Source organism: Populus nigra, chromosome 2, assembly GCF_951802175.1.
Source record: "Populus nigra chromosome 2, ddPopNigr1.1, whole genome shotgun sequence".
NCBI lineage: Eukaryota > Viridiplantae > Streptophyta > Magnoliopsida > Malpighiales > Salicaceae > Populus > Populus nigra.
In genome coordinates, this window is record NC_084853.1 from 43,855,311 (window position 1) to 43,868,171 (window position 12,861).

The window sequence follows — 12,861 nt, forward strand, 5'->3', positions numbered from 1 at the left end:
TCGGGCTGTTTTTTGAGTTCTTTTTAAATTTTTTATTTAAAATACATCATTAAACATTGTGTTATCGAATTGACCTTTGTGATTTTTTTTTTGTAAATAATTTGTTTTAGTCCATATCATCATGATCATTTAAAAAAAAAACACTTGTTTATTATTATTATTTTTTATCATGTAATTAAATAAGATTAACTGATTGGACTACACGACTTTAGCCATGTATTTTTTATAGTTCTTTAAAACAAGCTGACAACACTCAATTATTTTTTTTATGTTGAAAAAAATCAGAATTCAGCCCACCCACAGGCCACTTCAAGTACAATACTAACAAACAACAGTGACAAGTATATTAATAAAGAACAACAAGGATACCCATGAATTATCAACTAATGATGTAGATTGAAGAATGCATTAACATTATAGCTACAACCATAAAATATTATTCTAATAGTGTTTTATGTTTTTTTTTTGTTTTCACTTTTCTTTTTTATTATTTTTTTTTAATTTTAATTTTACCGTTTAAGAACCTAATTTTTTAAATTTTATTTTTTAATATTAAATTGTTTCGGAAATTATGCTTCGTATTTTATTTATACTAGATTACATACTAGTCTCATGAATTTAATTTTTTTTTCAGTTTTAATTTTTAATATTATATTTATTGGAAGCTGGATCTTGTAATTTTTTAAAAATATATTAAAATAATATTTTTAATTTAATAATTTTTATTTTTAATATTATCACATCAAATTAATAAAAAAATATTTTTTAAAAATAAAATAATTTAAAAAATAACATCACCCCACCACAATACCAATACCAACACCAATAAGACCTCAATCTATCCAAAAAAAACAGATTGAAAAATATTGTAGGACTGCTATGAACACAATATCTACGTTGAAAACCTAGAAAATTAGTAAGAAAATAAAGTAAAATCATCCGGTAAAACTAAGGAATAAAAACTTTTAAATGATCTTGATCCACTCCCTGCCAGTGTATAAATCCAGCTATTTAACATCCATAAACATGGATTTCCCAGTTCTATTTGCACCAGAAACATTGACTTTACTATCGATGATAACGAAATCAAAACTAAAATACAATCCGTCGATTTATACAATAACGTAAGTGAATCAAACGATTATAACTAAAATATTAAATAATAATATCCATATTATAATGGTTTTCAAATATCTAAAAAGTTACTTTGGTTTAGATTAAATCACTGTAATAATAAAATTATTTATTTCAGGTTTGATTTGAAACATTATAACTGAATTTTAGATTTTTAGTTAATGGCTAGTTAACAAGACTGGAAAAAAAGAGACTAGCGACAAGGAGGAACTTGAAATATAGGGAACTGTAGGGGCATTTTTTTTAAAATAAAAATAAAAGAAGTACATGATCATTAAAAGGGGTGTATGCGGTAGTGACATGTGTCATGTTTTTATTTAAAAATATATTAAAATATTTTTAAAATAATTTATTTTTATACCAAAACATCAAAATAATATAAAAATATATAAAAAATAAAATAATTTTAATTTTTTTAAAAACTTTTGCAAAACTCTAGTTGAACCATGTGTTCAACACCTCCTGATACTTTCTTAAAGCTTATCAAGATGAATCTCTTTAAAGTTTATGAAGTTGTTATTTGAAAATATAGTAAATAAATTTTTTTTACTTGTAAATATATTAAAATAATATATATATTTTTATATTAAAATAATTTAAAAAACATTAAAAAACAATTTAAATTTCGGAAAACATATTCAACTTGTAAACATCTCCTGAATCTTGACTTGCTGGATGCTACCCCCCTGGAGGATATACTTGAGACAATAAGACTTTTTAGCGTGTCTTACCCCCCCAAGTTACAGAAGGAAGGAAAAACACGAGTGCAGATTTTTTCTTAGTCCCTGGGTTTCGAATACAATTATAAATTAGTTATTCATGTCTGAAAATCTATATAACTTAGTTCCTAAACTCTTGTTATAGTTGTCTAATTAAAACTTTCTGATTTTTCTCTAAATTTTTATCATATTGTTTTTTCTCTAGGGATTTTCCTATGATGTTTTTAGATTATATTTATTTATTTTTTAAAATCATTTAAAGTGTAAAAAAAATTGATTACTCAACGTAAATTTAATATAAAAATGTTATCAAAAAATAAAGTAAGGTCTTTCTAATTAGGAGTGTTTGTTATTCCAGTGTTACCGTGTTGTTTTAAAAAATATATTTTTTATTTTTAATTAATTTTTAATATTTTAAAACCATTTTAATATATTAATATTAAAAAGAATTGTTTAACAGAACACTTGCATCTTTGTCGAGGAACATAAAAAAAAATTAAAAAATAATCCACCAATAACTGAATTTCCTTCCTTACCAAATAATTTCCCTTTTTATTTTCTCACTTTCCAAACAAAGAAAAGAAAAGAAAAATTCAGAGGTGAGCTCCACTACTACATTAATATTTGTTGATAGTTCCTTTCAAGCTCTCTCCCTCCTTCCTTTCTGCCTTTCTTGATTAAATAAATAAATAAATAACCCACAAGTTGATATGTTTTTTAGTCTGTGTTGTCGTGTCATTTTGTACCCTAACAAACTCCGCCATTGATTTTCTCATAGTTTCGACTTTCGAGTCCTCTTGACCGGTTAGTTTCGTTTTCTGTTCATTTTTATTTGTACGCACAAATGGGTTTTTGCTCTTAATTCCATTCCTTCTTGTTTTTTTTAAATGATTGATTCTAGGTGTTTGATTAAATGCTTAATCGAGTTTGATTGTTTGTTTTACAATAGGGAATGGAGTTCGCGTGTAATTTTCAGCAAACAAATGCATTTTACAGAACACAAGGTACTGATTATAGGGTGTCCAATGGGTTACATTCGAGATTTAGATATAGAAGTTATGGGTATAATGATGTTGATTTGAAGATTGTTTCGAGAGAAAGACCTTCAAAGAAATTAAAGAAGAGTGTTCTTGCATATGGTGGTGGTCGTGGAATTCGTAGTCATTTGCGTGTTGGCGGGTATTCAAGTGATCCGTTGTTTTGCAACTTTATTGATGGATTTAAGGGATTGAGAAGTGTTAAGTTGGGGTGTCAAGGTAATGATTCGTTAGCATATATTGATGGGAATGGTAGAAATGTAGAAAATGGAGAGGGTAACGATGAGAGCTTGAGAGCAGGGTCTAATAGTGGCTTTGGAGAGGGGGATGGAAGAGGAGAAAAAGAAGTGGAGACTGGGGTGGTGGTGGAGGCGCTGAATTTGGATGAGTTGAAGGAATTGTTACACAAAGCGACGAGGGATTTGGAAGTTGCACAGCTTAATAGTACGATGTTTGAGGAAAAGGCGCAAAGTATATCAGAAACTGCAATAGCTTTGCAAGATGAGGCTGAAAGTGCTTGGAATGATGTTAACTCAACACTTGATATGATTCAGGATATTGTGAACGAGGAGGGTGTTGCTAAAGAAGCTGCTCAAAAAGCAACAATGGCTCTTTCTTTGGCTGAGGCAAGGCTTAAGGTGGCAGTGGAGTCAATAAAAGCTATGAAAGAAAGGGTTGATTCATTGGAGGGTTCTGGAGAGAGTGATGCGGAAAATGATGGTAAAGAAGATTATGAGACAATTTTGGCTGCTCAGAATGATATCAGGGATTGCCAGGCAAATTTGGCAAATTGTGAAGCAGAGTTGAGGCGCTTGCAAAGTAAAAAGGAAGCATTGCAAAATGAAGTAAGCGTGTTGAATGAGAAAGCTGAGAAAGCACAAATGAATGCTTTGAAAGCAGAGGAGGATGTTGCAAACATTATGCTTCTAGCTGAGCAAGCTGTTGCCTTTGAACTTGAGGCTACTCAACGAGTGAATGATGCAGAGATTGCATTAAAAAAAGCAGAGAAATCGCTCGCTAGTTCTCGTGTTGATATCCAGGAAACAGCCCGGGGGTATGTATCTGGTGATGAGGCTGTAATCGAGGAGCAGAAGATGGGTGGAGGAAGTGCTTCTGATGTTGAGAAAGAAAGAGATATGACTGTAAATGGTGATGTTTTAGTTGGCGAGCCTTCAATAGATAGACTATCTGATAAAACTAGCCAGAGTACTGAAGAGCTATATCTATCCGATGATTCTAGTGACCATGAGAATGGAAAATTGAGCTTGGACTCTAATAAAGATACTGAAGCAGAAGCTGAAAAGTCAAAAAGCGGCGATCAAACAAAAAAGCAGGAAATACAGAAGGACTTGACCTGGGAGAGTTCATCTTCACCTCTCAGCGCTCCCAAGGCATTGTTGATGAAATCTTCTCGTTTCTTTTCTGCATCCTTCTTCTCTTTCAGTGGAGATGAGACAGAGGTGACAGCAGCATCGGTTTTTCAGGGCCTCATGGAGTCTGCAAGAAAGCAATTGCCCCAACTTGTTCTTGGCCTATTGCTGTTTGGAACAGGGTATGTATTACTGTTGCTCTTTAATTTTATTTTCATCACTGTTAATAGTCCTCCTTTAAGACACATGTAACCTGTTCCAATGAATGTAAGATACTAAAAAATATTTTCAGGTTATAAATAAAATGAGATCGTAAAGGTGCATCAGCGAGGTAATCACAAAATGCCATGAAAATTTGATTCCTTATCAAGGCCTTTCTTGGTATCTATTGCATATTGCTTTATTGCAACTTCCAATAGAGAAATAAACTACATCTTGGTTATGATGATCTAGAGGTTTCTGAAGGCTATTTCAATAGGTTCATGTCTCACTATCTGCTTCTGTTAATAGACTCTTACATGTAGTGTAGAAGTTGCCTTCTTTTTATCACAGCGTACTGAACTGTGCACAGATTTGCCTTCTACTCTAATCGAGTGGAGAGGAGTCCTCAGATGCTTCAACAATCAGATATTGTCACGACTAGCATTGAAGAAGTTTCATCAAATGCAAAGCCTCTGATTCGACATATTCAGAAACTCCCGAAGAGAGTCAAAAAACTAATTGCAATGCTTCCTCATCAAGAGGCATAAGTTCATACTACCCTGCACTTCTGCTTTGGATCTGAAGTCAAGCATGTATACTTGACTTCCTAACCTGGTTCCTTGTTTTGACAGATGAATGAAGAGGAAGCATCTCTCTTTGATGTTTTGTGGTTGCTGCTTGCTAGTGTTATTTTTGTGCCTATATTTCAGAAAATTCCTGGAGGTGACATCAATATTTAGTATAAAAATAAGTTTGTACCTTTGTCTAGTGTTCCAATGTGAAATTTCTAACTCCTTTTTGATATTATTTCCTTAGTACTTCTGTTAGGAATTTTTCCCCACCATATAATCAATCATGCTTTCCTGAAATTATCTATATTTATGTCAGCTTGTTGTTTTCCAAAACGAAATTGGAAATTTGTATGATCTTGTTTCACTGATTGTCTTCTGATCTGCAATTCCAGGCAGTCCTGTCCTTGGATACCTGGCTGCTGGCATCTTGATTGGCCCTTATGGTCTCTCTATCATCCGTCATGTGCATGGTACAAAGGCGATTGCTGAATTTGGAGTTGTTTTCTTGCTATTCAATATTGGCCTTGAGGTGGAGCTGTACATCTAGATTCTGTGGCTTGAATTTAAGATTCATCCTAATTTAAAAGATTGATGCTAAAGCAGTCTTCTGTCTTTTATAGCTCTCTGTTGAAAGGCTCAGTTCCATGAAGAAATATGTTTTTGGATTAGGCTCCGCTCAGGTACTTGGAAACCAACCACCCCCCCCCTCTTTTTTTCATTTGCTCAATCCATCTTTGCTCCGAGCTTTCTATTTATATGTTTGTTATCTTCCATTTTCAATGTGCATGATGCAGGTCTTGGTGACAGCAGTGGTTGTTGGTTTGGTCGCACATTTTGTTTCTGGGCTGCCTGGTCCTGCTTCAATTGTCATTGGAAATGGCCTGGCACTATCTTCCACTGCTGTTGTTCTACAGGTAGCAGAATTTTCTTTAAATTCAAGCATTTCAGCTTTCTCAAACTAAGACTCCCTCATTTCTGGAAATATAATTTTCCTGATCAACTACAAGCTTCCTAGACCAAAATATTTTAGCCTTCTATATTATCTAGTGTCAACAACATCGTTATGCACCCAGCAAAGTGGTAAATTTAAACTAACACCAATTGCATATTTGAACATCTAAAATATCAGCATTTTGATTGCATATCTAACATTTTTGTTACTTATTCAAGTCATGTTTTGGATGTAATCTGTCAATATTATAATTGCTCACTTGTAATTGTGCCAGACTCCTCTAACTGAAAATGAGCTTCTGATCAAGGCTCAATTCTTCCATGGGCCTGTCTGTGAAATCTCCAAATACTTATTTTGATGGACAAGAGAACTGATAAATGGCGGTCTTAATTTGCAGGTGTTGCAAGAGCGAGGTGAGAGCACATCACGTCATGGACGTGCTACTTTCTCTGTCCTACTATTCCAGGTTACTCCACAGTTCCCAAAAAAGAAAAGAAAAAAACATTGTCTTATTAGTGGCATTTTTCTTTTCTTTTTCTTGATGACCATGTTATGCCATAGGATTGGTTCCTTATGCTTTCACTTTCTTGTATGAATATCATATGCATCTGTCTCATAATAATATTCAAGATGAGACTATAATTCTACCACCGTGTGTTATAGTAAAAATTACGCCTGTAATCATGTAAAAAATTCCCAATCTTTTGTGGGGTAGAAATTTCTCCATGTAATTTCTTTGAGATCTCTTTTAATCAATGTTCATGTTTATGTAGTCATGTTGTTGCAGTGGAATCTTTGATCTTATTTATTCTTTTCAGGATTTGGCTGTTGTGGTGTTGCTAATACTCATACCCCTTATTTCACCAAATTCATCCAAAGGAGGGGTAAATTTCAATACTCGTTTGTTTATATGTTGATATGGTGGTGAGCTTTTGATTTCGTTTTGCTTTGAAAGTCAAAGAAACTTGCAAATGTTTCTTTTTTCTTCCTTACATTCAATCGGAAGCTAAGCATTAATTCAGTTAATTGATTGTTTGAAGTGACACAAATGCTGCACTACATATCAGTTCGTATCTCAAATGGAGTCAATTTGTCTATTTATTTATTGATAAATGACTATAGAATGATCCAATGGAATTATCCATGTTGCAAAGAAACTTGGTTATATACTTTAAAAATTTGTAGCAGGTACAGATATTACAATGATCCCAATGCAATGCATATGATAAATCATAATAAACTACACTGTTTGATGACTCCTAACAAATTGCTGAAACTCTCTGAATTCTGTGAAAAACAAGAATGAGTTTTATTGATAAAACAAGGTTTCATTTGATGGAAGAGATGTTACAATCATGACAAGGTGGATAAGGCATCTTCTAATGTGAAATCAGAATCTGAGAAATAGAAACTACAAGACAATAGGACTATTTAGCCCTGCCAACTGTTAGTAAAACACTTGTTCAAGATACCTTGTTTGCTGATAAACAATAATACCTACCAAAAGAACAGAGGGTAACACAGTGAGAGAAGAAGCAGAAAAGTGTTCCTTGCTATTATATGCAAAAGTACAAACATCAATATCATGTGAAGCAAAATTTCGAGCTTTATGTGCCCATTTTACAATGACTTAGTAAGAAACATAAAATAAGTCTCTTAAGATTTACAGAAAAACAGAAAGGAAGCCAAATGCAGCATCCCTGTTCATAATTCCACTCGGATACTTGTGAGTTGCTCAATGAATAAAAAGTTTGTTATTGTGATGTTTTGTCAGTGTGTGAGTCATACAGGATACTTTGGAGATAATAAAGGCAGGATCTGGAGTTCTGGATGCACTTTTTAGCGTGTTCCTTTTCTTTCAATAGCATCTGCTTTTGAAAGATCAACCATAAAAAATGCAAAATCTATCTTCTATTTCTAGTAGAATGCATATAAAGTTATTGATAATTTAAATTGCCTTTTCTGATATTGTCATTCCTGCTGGCGTTGCCTCCTATGTTGGTATTATAAGTGATATGATCTGCTGCTTTCCAGGTTGGTTTTCAAGCAATTGCTGAAGCTCTTGGGATGGCAGCTGTCAAGGCAGCAGTTGCCATCACTGCGATAATTGCTGGTGGAAGATTGGTAAGTCTTATATTTTCTAGATTATGGCATTTCTCCTTTTGATGCAAGTTATATCTTAAACTTACCAATTCTACGGTCTTGATTGGAATTTTTGGGAATTCTTTTTACACAAGGTGGCAATGCGTGGTGTCATCTGAACAGTGTGCTGATATTCCCTTTCTGTGATTTTTGTAGCTGCTTCGACCAATTTATAAACAAATTGCAGAAAATCAAAATGCAGAGATATTCTCAGCCAACACACTTCTTGTTATTCTGGGGACCAGTCTCCTTACAGCCAGGGTATGGAATTGCTTCTCAGATTGATGGAACATGTTTTATTTAATCTTATTGTTATTACTGTCACTGTTGTTAATGAATTTGTGCCATTATCTTTTTCCTAGAACAGGCTGGACTTTCCATGGCGTTAGGGGCTTTTCTGGCTGGTTTGCTTCTTGCGGAAACTGAATTTTCCTTGCAGGTTGAATCAGATATCGCCCCATATCGCGGGCTTCTATTGGGTCTTTTTTTCATGACGGTAGGTGCTTAAAAAAATGCAGTCTTGTTTAAGATCTATCTTTTACTACTTGTAGTTCTTGTTTTAATGTTTTAATTCTTTTATAAGTCAATTGTTGGCCTTTCATAACAAAAAAGGATTACATGTGAAATCTTCTTCTTTGTACTGGAAGAACAGGCCAACTCTGAAAGTCCGTTCTTCAAACAATTTTTTTTTACTGTATTTTTATACGACTTATAGCACTGCTTCTGTTATTAGACTAATGATATGTTAATCGTTGAACTTGTATGATTTTTGCTACTTTGATGATGCAACTAAGTTGACCCTCAATAACATCTGCCCTTTTGTGTTCTCAGGTTGGAATGTCTATTGACCCAAAACTTCTGGTTTCAAATTTTCCTGTCATTATGGGATCATTAGGACTTTTAATTGGTGGCAAGACCGTGTTGGTTGCTTTAGTTGGCAGGGTTTTTGGTGTTTCAATTATATCTGCAATAAGGGTTGGTCTTCTTCTTGCTCCGGGTGGAGAATTTGCATTTGTTGCATTTGGTGAAGCTGTTAATCAGGTATCCTTTCCTAATTATTACATTTTTTTTCTGTTGCATAAATTTTTAATGTGTTTGTCGGCAGTAATTCAACAAGGCATTGTAGTGTTTTATACGAAGTCCACTAATTGGTTGGCCTATGTGTTTAATATCTTCTGTGTATTTGTTGTTGTTTCAAAATGTCTTTGTTACATTTCAAAAAGATATTGAGATATGGAAAATATCTCAGTCATGATATTTGATAAGGAAAATATCAGGACTGGATAATTTTCACTAATTAAACTGAAAGTAATATTGATAATAAAAAGCTTGTTTCCGGTACAAGGGTTACCTAATTATTGTCATCTGCAGGGTATAATGTCTCCTCAGTTATCATCTTTATTGTTTCTTGTGGTGGGGATCTCAATGGCCATGACGCCATGGCTAGCTGCTGGCGGCCAGTTAATAGCCTCTCGCTTTGAGCAGCATGATGTTCGTAGTTTGTTACCAGTTGAGAGTGAGGTAAGGTCACTAGCATATGAATTGATAGCTAATATTGTGAAAGTCAGTTTTAGCCTTTAGTGATATCTGGGTCGAAGTTCAAACCTTGCTACTGGTAGTTTACTGAGCTCGATACTGAGTTACAATTAGATAGATATGATGAATTGTGAAACATGGGAGGTTTCATATAAACTACTGAAGCATCCTTATCATTTGGCAAATATGATGCTACTTGAGTGATGCGTCCTTGAGAAAATATGTTTTCATTATTGCCACTTATGGGAGGGGCAATGAATAGTGAAAATAAACAACCTCTCAATTGCGTAAGTGCAGTGCATGAATTTTGTAGATGTGCTTTCAAAACATCCATTTTCCCTTGCATATCCAGATCAGAATCTGTTTGTTTTGCCTTTAAAGCCTGGTTATAATACCTGGCTTGGTGGGTCAACCCGGTGACCCACCAATCTGGGGCTTGGCCTGGTCCGAGTAAAAAACCTGGTCTTTTTTGTTATTATAAAAACAACATTGTTTCAGGCTTTTTTTTTAAGTCAAAGCTTGGGTTGACCCTTTGACCCGTGGGTCAACCTGCCTTACCCATGACTGAGCCTTAGATTAGGTCTTATAACTATGCTATGCTTTGAAGTGCCTGGAATTTCGTACTCTCTGAGTTTTATAACAATAATTGTAAGTGGCAAAATTGTGGTTTGTTTTTCGCTGTAGTTTCATTCTCTTGATCATATTTGTATGACGTCATTTTTATGCTGGTGAGACTGCATTAGTCATGGTGTAAATGCTACTGCAAAATCAGGTCATTCATTTGTCTCCATAACCATTAGGAAACAAATAGCTGCATCCCATATAACAAGGAAACCTTTTATTCTTTATAGTTCATTGGCACCCCAGGGTTTTTTCTTCTTATTGCATATTGAGTTCTTTTAAACATCATTTTCCAGCACTATCCTCCCCTTTATTCAGGAAGTAGCAACCACCCAATAGTTATATTTTTCTCAGCTGTTTAAGATTAGATGTTTGTGATGATAGGTTTGCTTGACAACTATACAGAGTACTTAATGATTAATCTTTCTCTTGGTTTGATTTTGTTTACAGACAGATGATTTGCAGGATCATATTATTATCTGTGGATTTGGACGTGTTGGCCAGGTTGATACATATCTTATTTGATTTGTCGTGTTTGTTAAAGTGGCTAATATTCTGAAGTTTTCTAGTTCTTAATGTACATGATCATGACATTCATTTGGGTTTGCCAGATTATAGCGCAGCTTCTCTCAGAACGATTAATTCCATTTGTTGCTCTTGATGTGAGGAGGTAAGCCAAAGATTGAGAAAGACTGCCTGCAAATGTTCTGATGTTATCTCAGAATGTTTGTGTTTTTGGTTCATTGCCTATTCACATTGAAGTAGTATTTTTGTCTACAAGAATTTCTGTTTTTTCTTTCCACCTACAAATTATCACTTGGTTTCTTTCTAAACAGCATATCTTTATCAAAGGCTTCAATAGAAATTAAAAAGTTGGTCTTAGCTACCATTTTGCTACTTGGATTTAGATATCAGCCACAGTGTTCTTGTGTTTCTTGGTATGCTGCAAAATCATGTTGTACGATTGCTACTCAGAAAAGAATGGAAATATATTCCCTTTCTTATTACTTTGTTTATGCCAGGATATGATCATATTATTGTTTGGATATTTTTTTTTGACTATGAGTGGAGAGATGTTGCAAGTGTCTTGGTTGTTAAAAGTTTACTTTTTTCAGTGATAGAGTGGCAGCAGGCCGTGCCCTGGATCTTCCTGTGTATTTTGGAGATGCTGGTAGTCGAGAGGTAAAGCTAAATGCATCATGGGCTACTTATGTGGTGTTTCAACATTTGATGTGTTTTGTATTATGTGGTTAGGTCCTCCATAAAATCGGTGCTGAAAGAGCATGTGCTGCAGCAATAACTCTAGATACACCTGGTGCAAATTATAGAACTGTCTGGGCTCTAAGCAAGTACTTTCCCAATGTGAAGACATTTGTCCGTGCTCATGATGTTGATCATGGCCTTAATTTGGAGAAGGCTGGTGCTTCAGCTGTAATATTCAATAAAACTTCTGATATAGCTTTTTATTGAGTTTCCTTTGATTTATAAAACAACTTCATCACACCCTGTTAACAACTAATTCTTACAGGTTGTCCCCGAAACGTTGGAACCAAGTCTACAGTTGGCTGCTGCTGTTCTTGCACAGGTAACAGCTTGCTTCTTGAGTCGCGTGTCACTGGAAATTCTATGTTTTTTCTATGTCAAAACCATCTGGAGCTAAAATGCCATTCATGCAGTCCAAACGAGTCTGTTGGATTGGCTTTATTTTAACTTCCATTCATATGAGTTATATATTGAAATATCCGAAACGTAGAATCTGATTGCTTGAGTTGGCCAAGTGCAACAAAAAATTGGTTTGTATAAGGCTGCAAGTCAACAATATAACAAACAATTCTGGCATCAAGATGAACATATAGCTGTACTCGTTTGGCCACAGCTCCCCGTTAACATTCTTATGGTTCCCTTTTCATTTGCGTTTTCCTCTTCCATTTAGGCTAAACTGCCCATGTCAGAGATTGCAGCCACCATCAATGAATTTAGAACCCGCCATTTGTCTGAGCTTACTGAGGTAATCAACGCTGTTTCTTTCTTTGTTTCTTTCTTCTTCTTAAATTCCAGTCATCTGCACAATTCATCAGTGTAGAATTTAAAACCCCATTTTCGTTGAAATAGTTTGACATTTGGAAGTGTTCCTTTGCAGCTATGTGAAAGTAGTGGAAGTTCTCTTGGGTATGGATTTTCTCGTGTCATGACTAAACCCAAAACGCAGTCCTTGGATTCTTCAGATGAAAACCAATTCAGTGAAGGAACATTAGCAATATGAAAATTGCCCCAGGTGAACCAGGTAAAGGAAAAAAAAGGGGGAAATAAATATTCAGGAGAAATGTATAGCAATTAGCATGCTCCACTGGCATAAATTGTACAGAAATACACTGAAAGGAGAGACAATAGCTTGATCAAAGGATAGACATATCCCCTCACAAAAAACATGTCCTGAAGTATCGTGTAATAGTCTGATCTCTTTTTGGTTACTCGAACAAGATAGTATAAAGGAACTGAGACCTCGGAATCTAACAGGAACTTCCAGCAGTGTATTAACTTCATCTGTTGCTATTAAGGATGGGTTTAATTCTTCCA

The 12,861-nt window shown here is 34.5% G+C and overlaps 1 protein-coding gene across 3 annotated transcripts; it reads left to right on the top strand.

Annotated features, from left to right (window-relative positions):
• The first annotated feature begins 2,318 nt into the window (after positions 1 to 2,318).
• LOC133682222 (K(+) efflux antiporter 2, chloroplastic-like) lies at positions 2,319 to 12,861 on the top strand. Of its 3 annotated transcripts, none has more exons than XM_062105505.1 (21): positions 2,319 to 2,452; positions 2,803 to 4,442; positions 4,832 to 5,003; positions 5,094 to 5,184; positions 5,426 to 5,562; positions 5,654 to 5,713; positions 5,828 to 5,947; positions 6,383 to 6,451; positions 6,804 to 6,869; positions 8,020 to 8,109; positions 8,284 to 8,388; positions 8,495 to 8,623; positions 8,959 to 9,168; positions 9,499 to 9,648; positions 10,735 to 10,788; positions 10,896 to 10,954; positions 11,400 to 11,466; positions 11,539 to 11,715; positions 11,813 to 11,869; positions 12,218 to 12,292; positions 12,425 to 12,861. In XM_062105505.1, the coding sequence occupies exons 2-21, from the start codon at positions 2,806 to 2,808 to the stop codon at positions 12,545 to 12,547; spliced, it is 3,648 nt and encodes a 1,215-aa protein (XP_061961489.1). In that variant the 5' UTR covers positions 2,319 to 2,452; positions 2,803 to 2,805; the 3' UTR covers positions 12,548 to 12,861. The 3 variants fall into 3 exon arrangements, with proteins under 3 accessions (XP_061961489.1, XP_061961488.1, XP_061961490.1); XM_062105504.1 differs by lacking the exon at positions 2,319 to 2,452 and adding an exon at positions 2,460 to 2,687; XM_062105506.1 differs by lacking the exon at positions 2,319 to 2,452 and adding an exon at positions 2,460 to 2,657.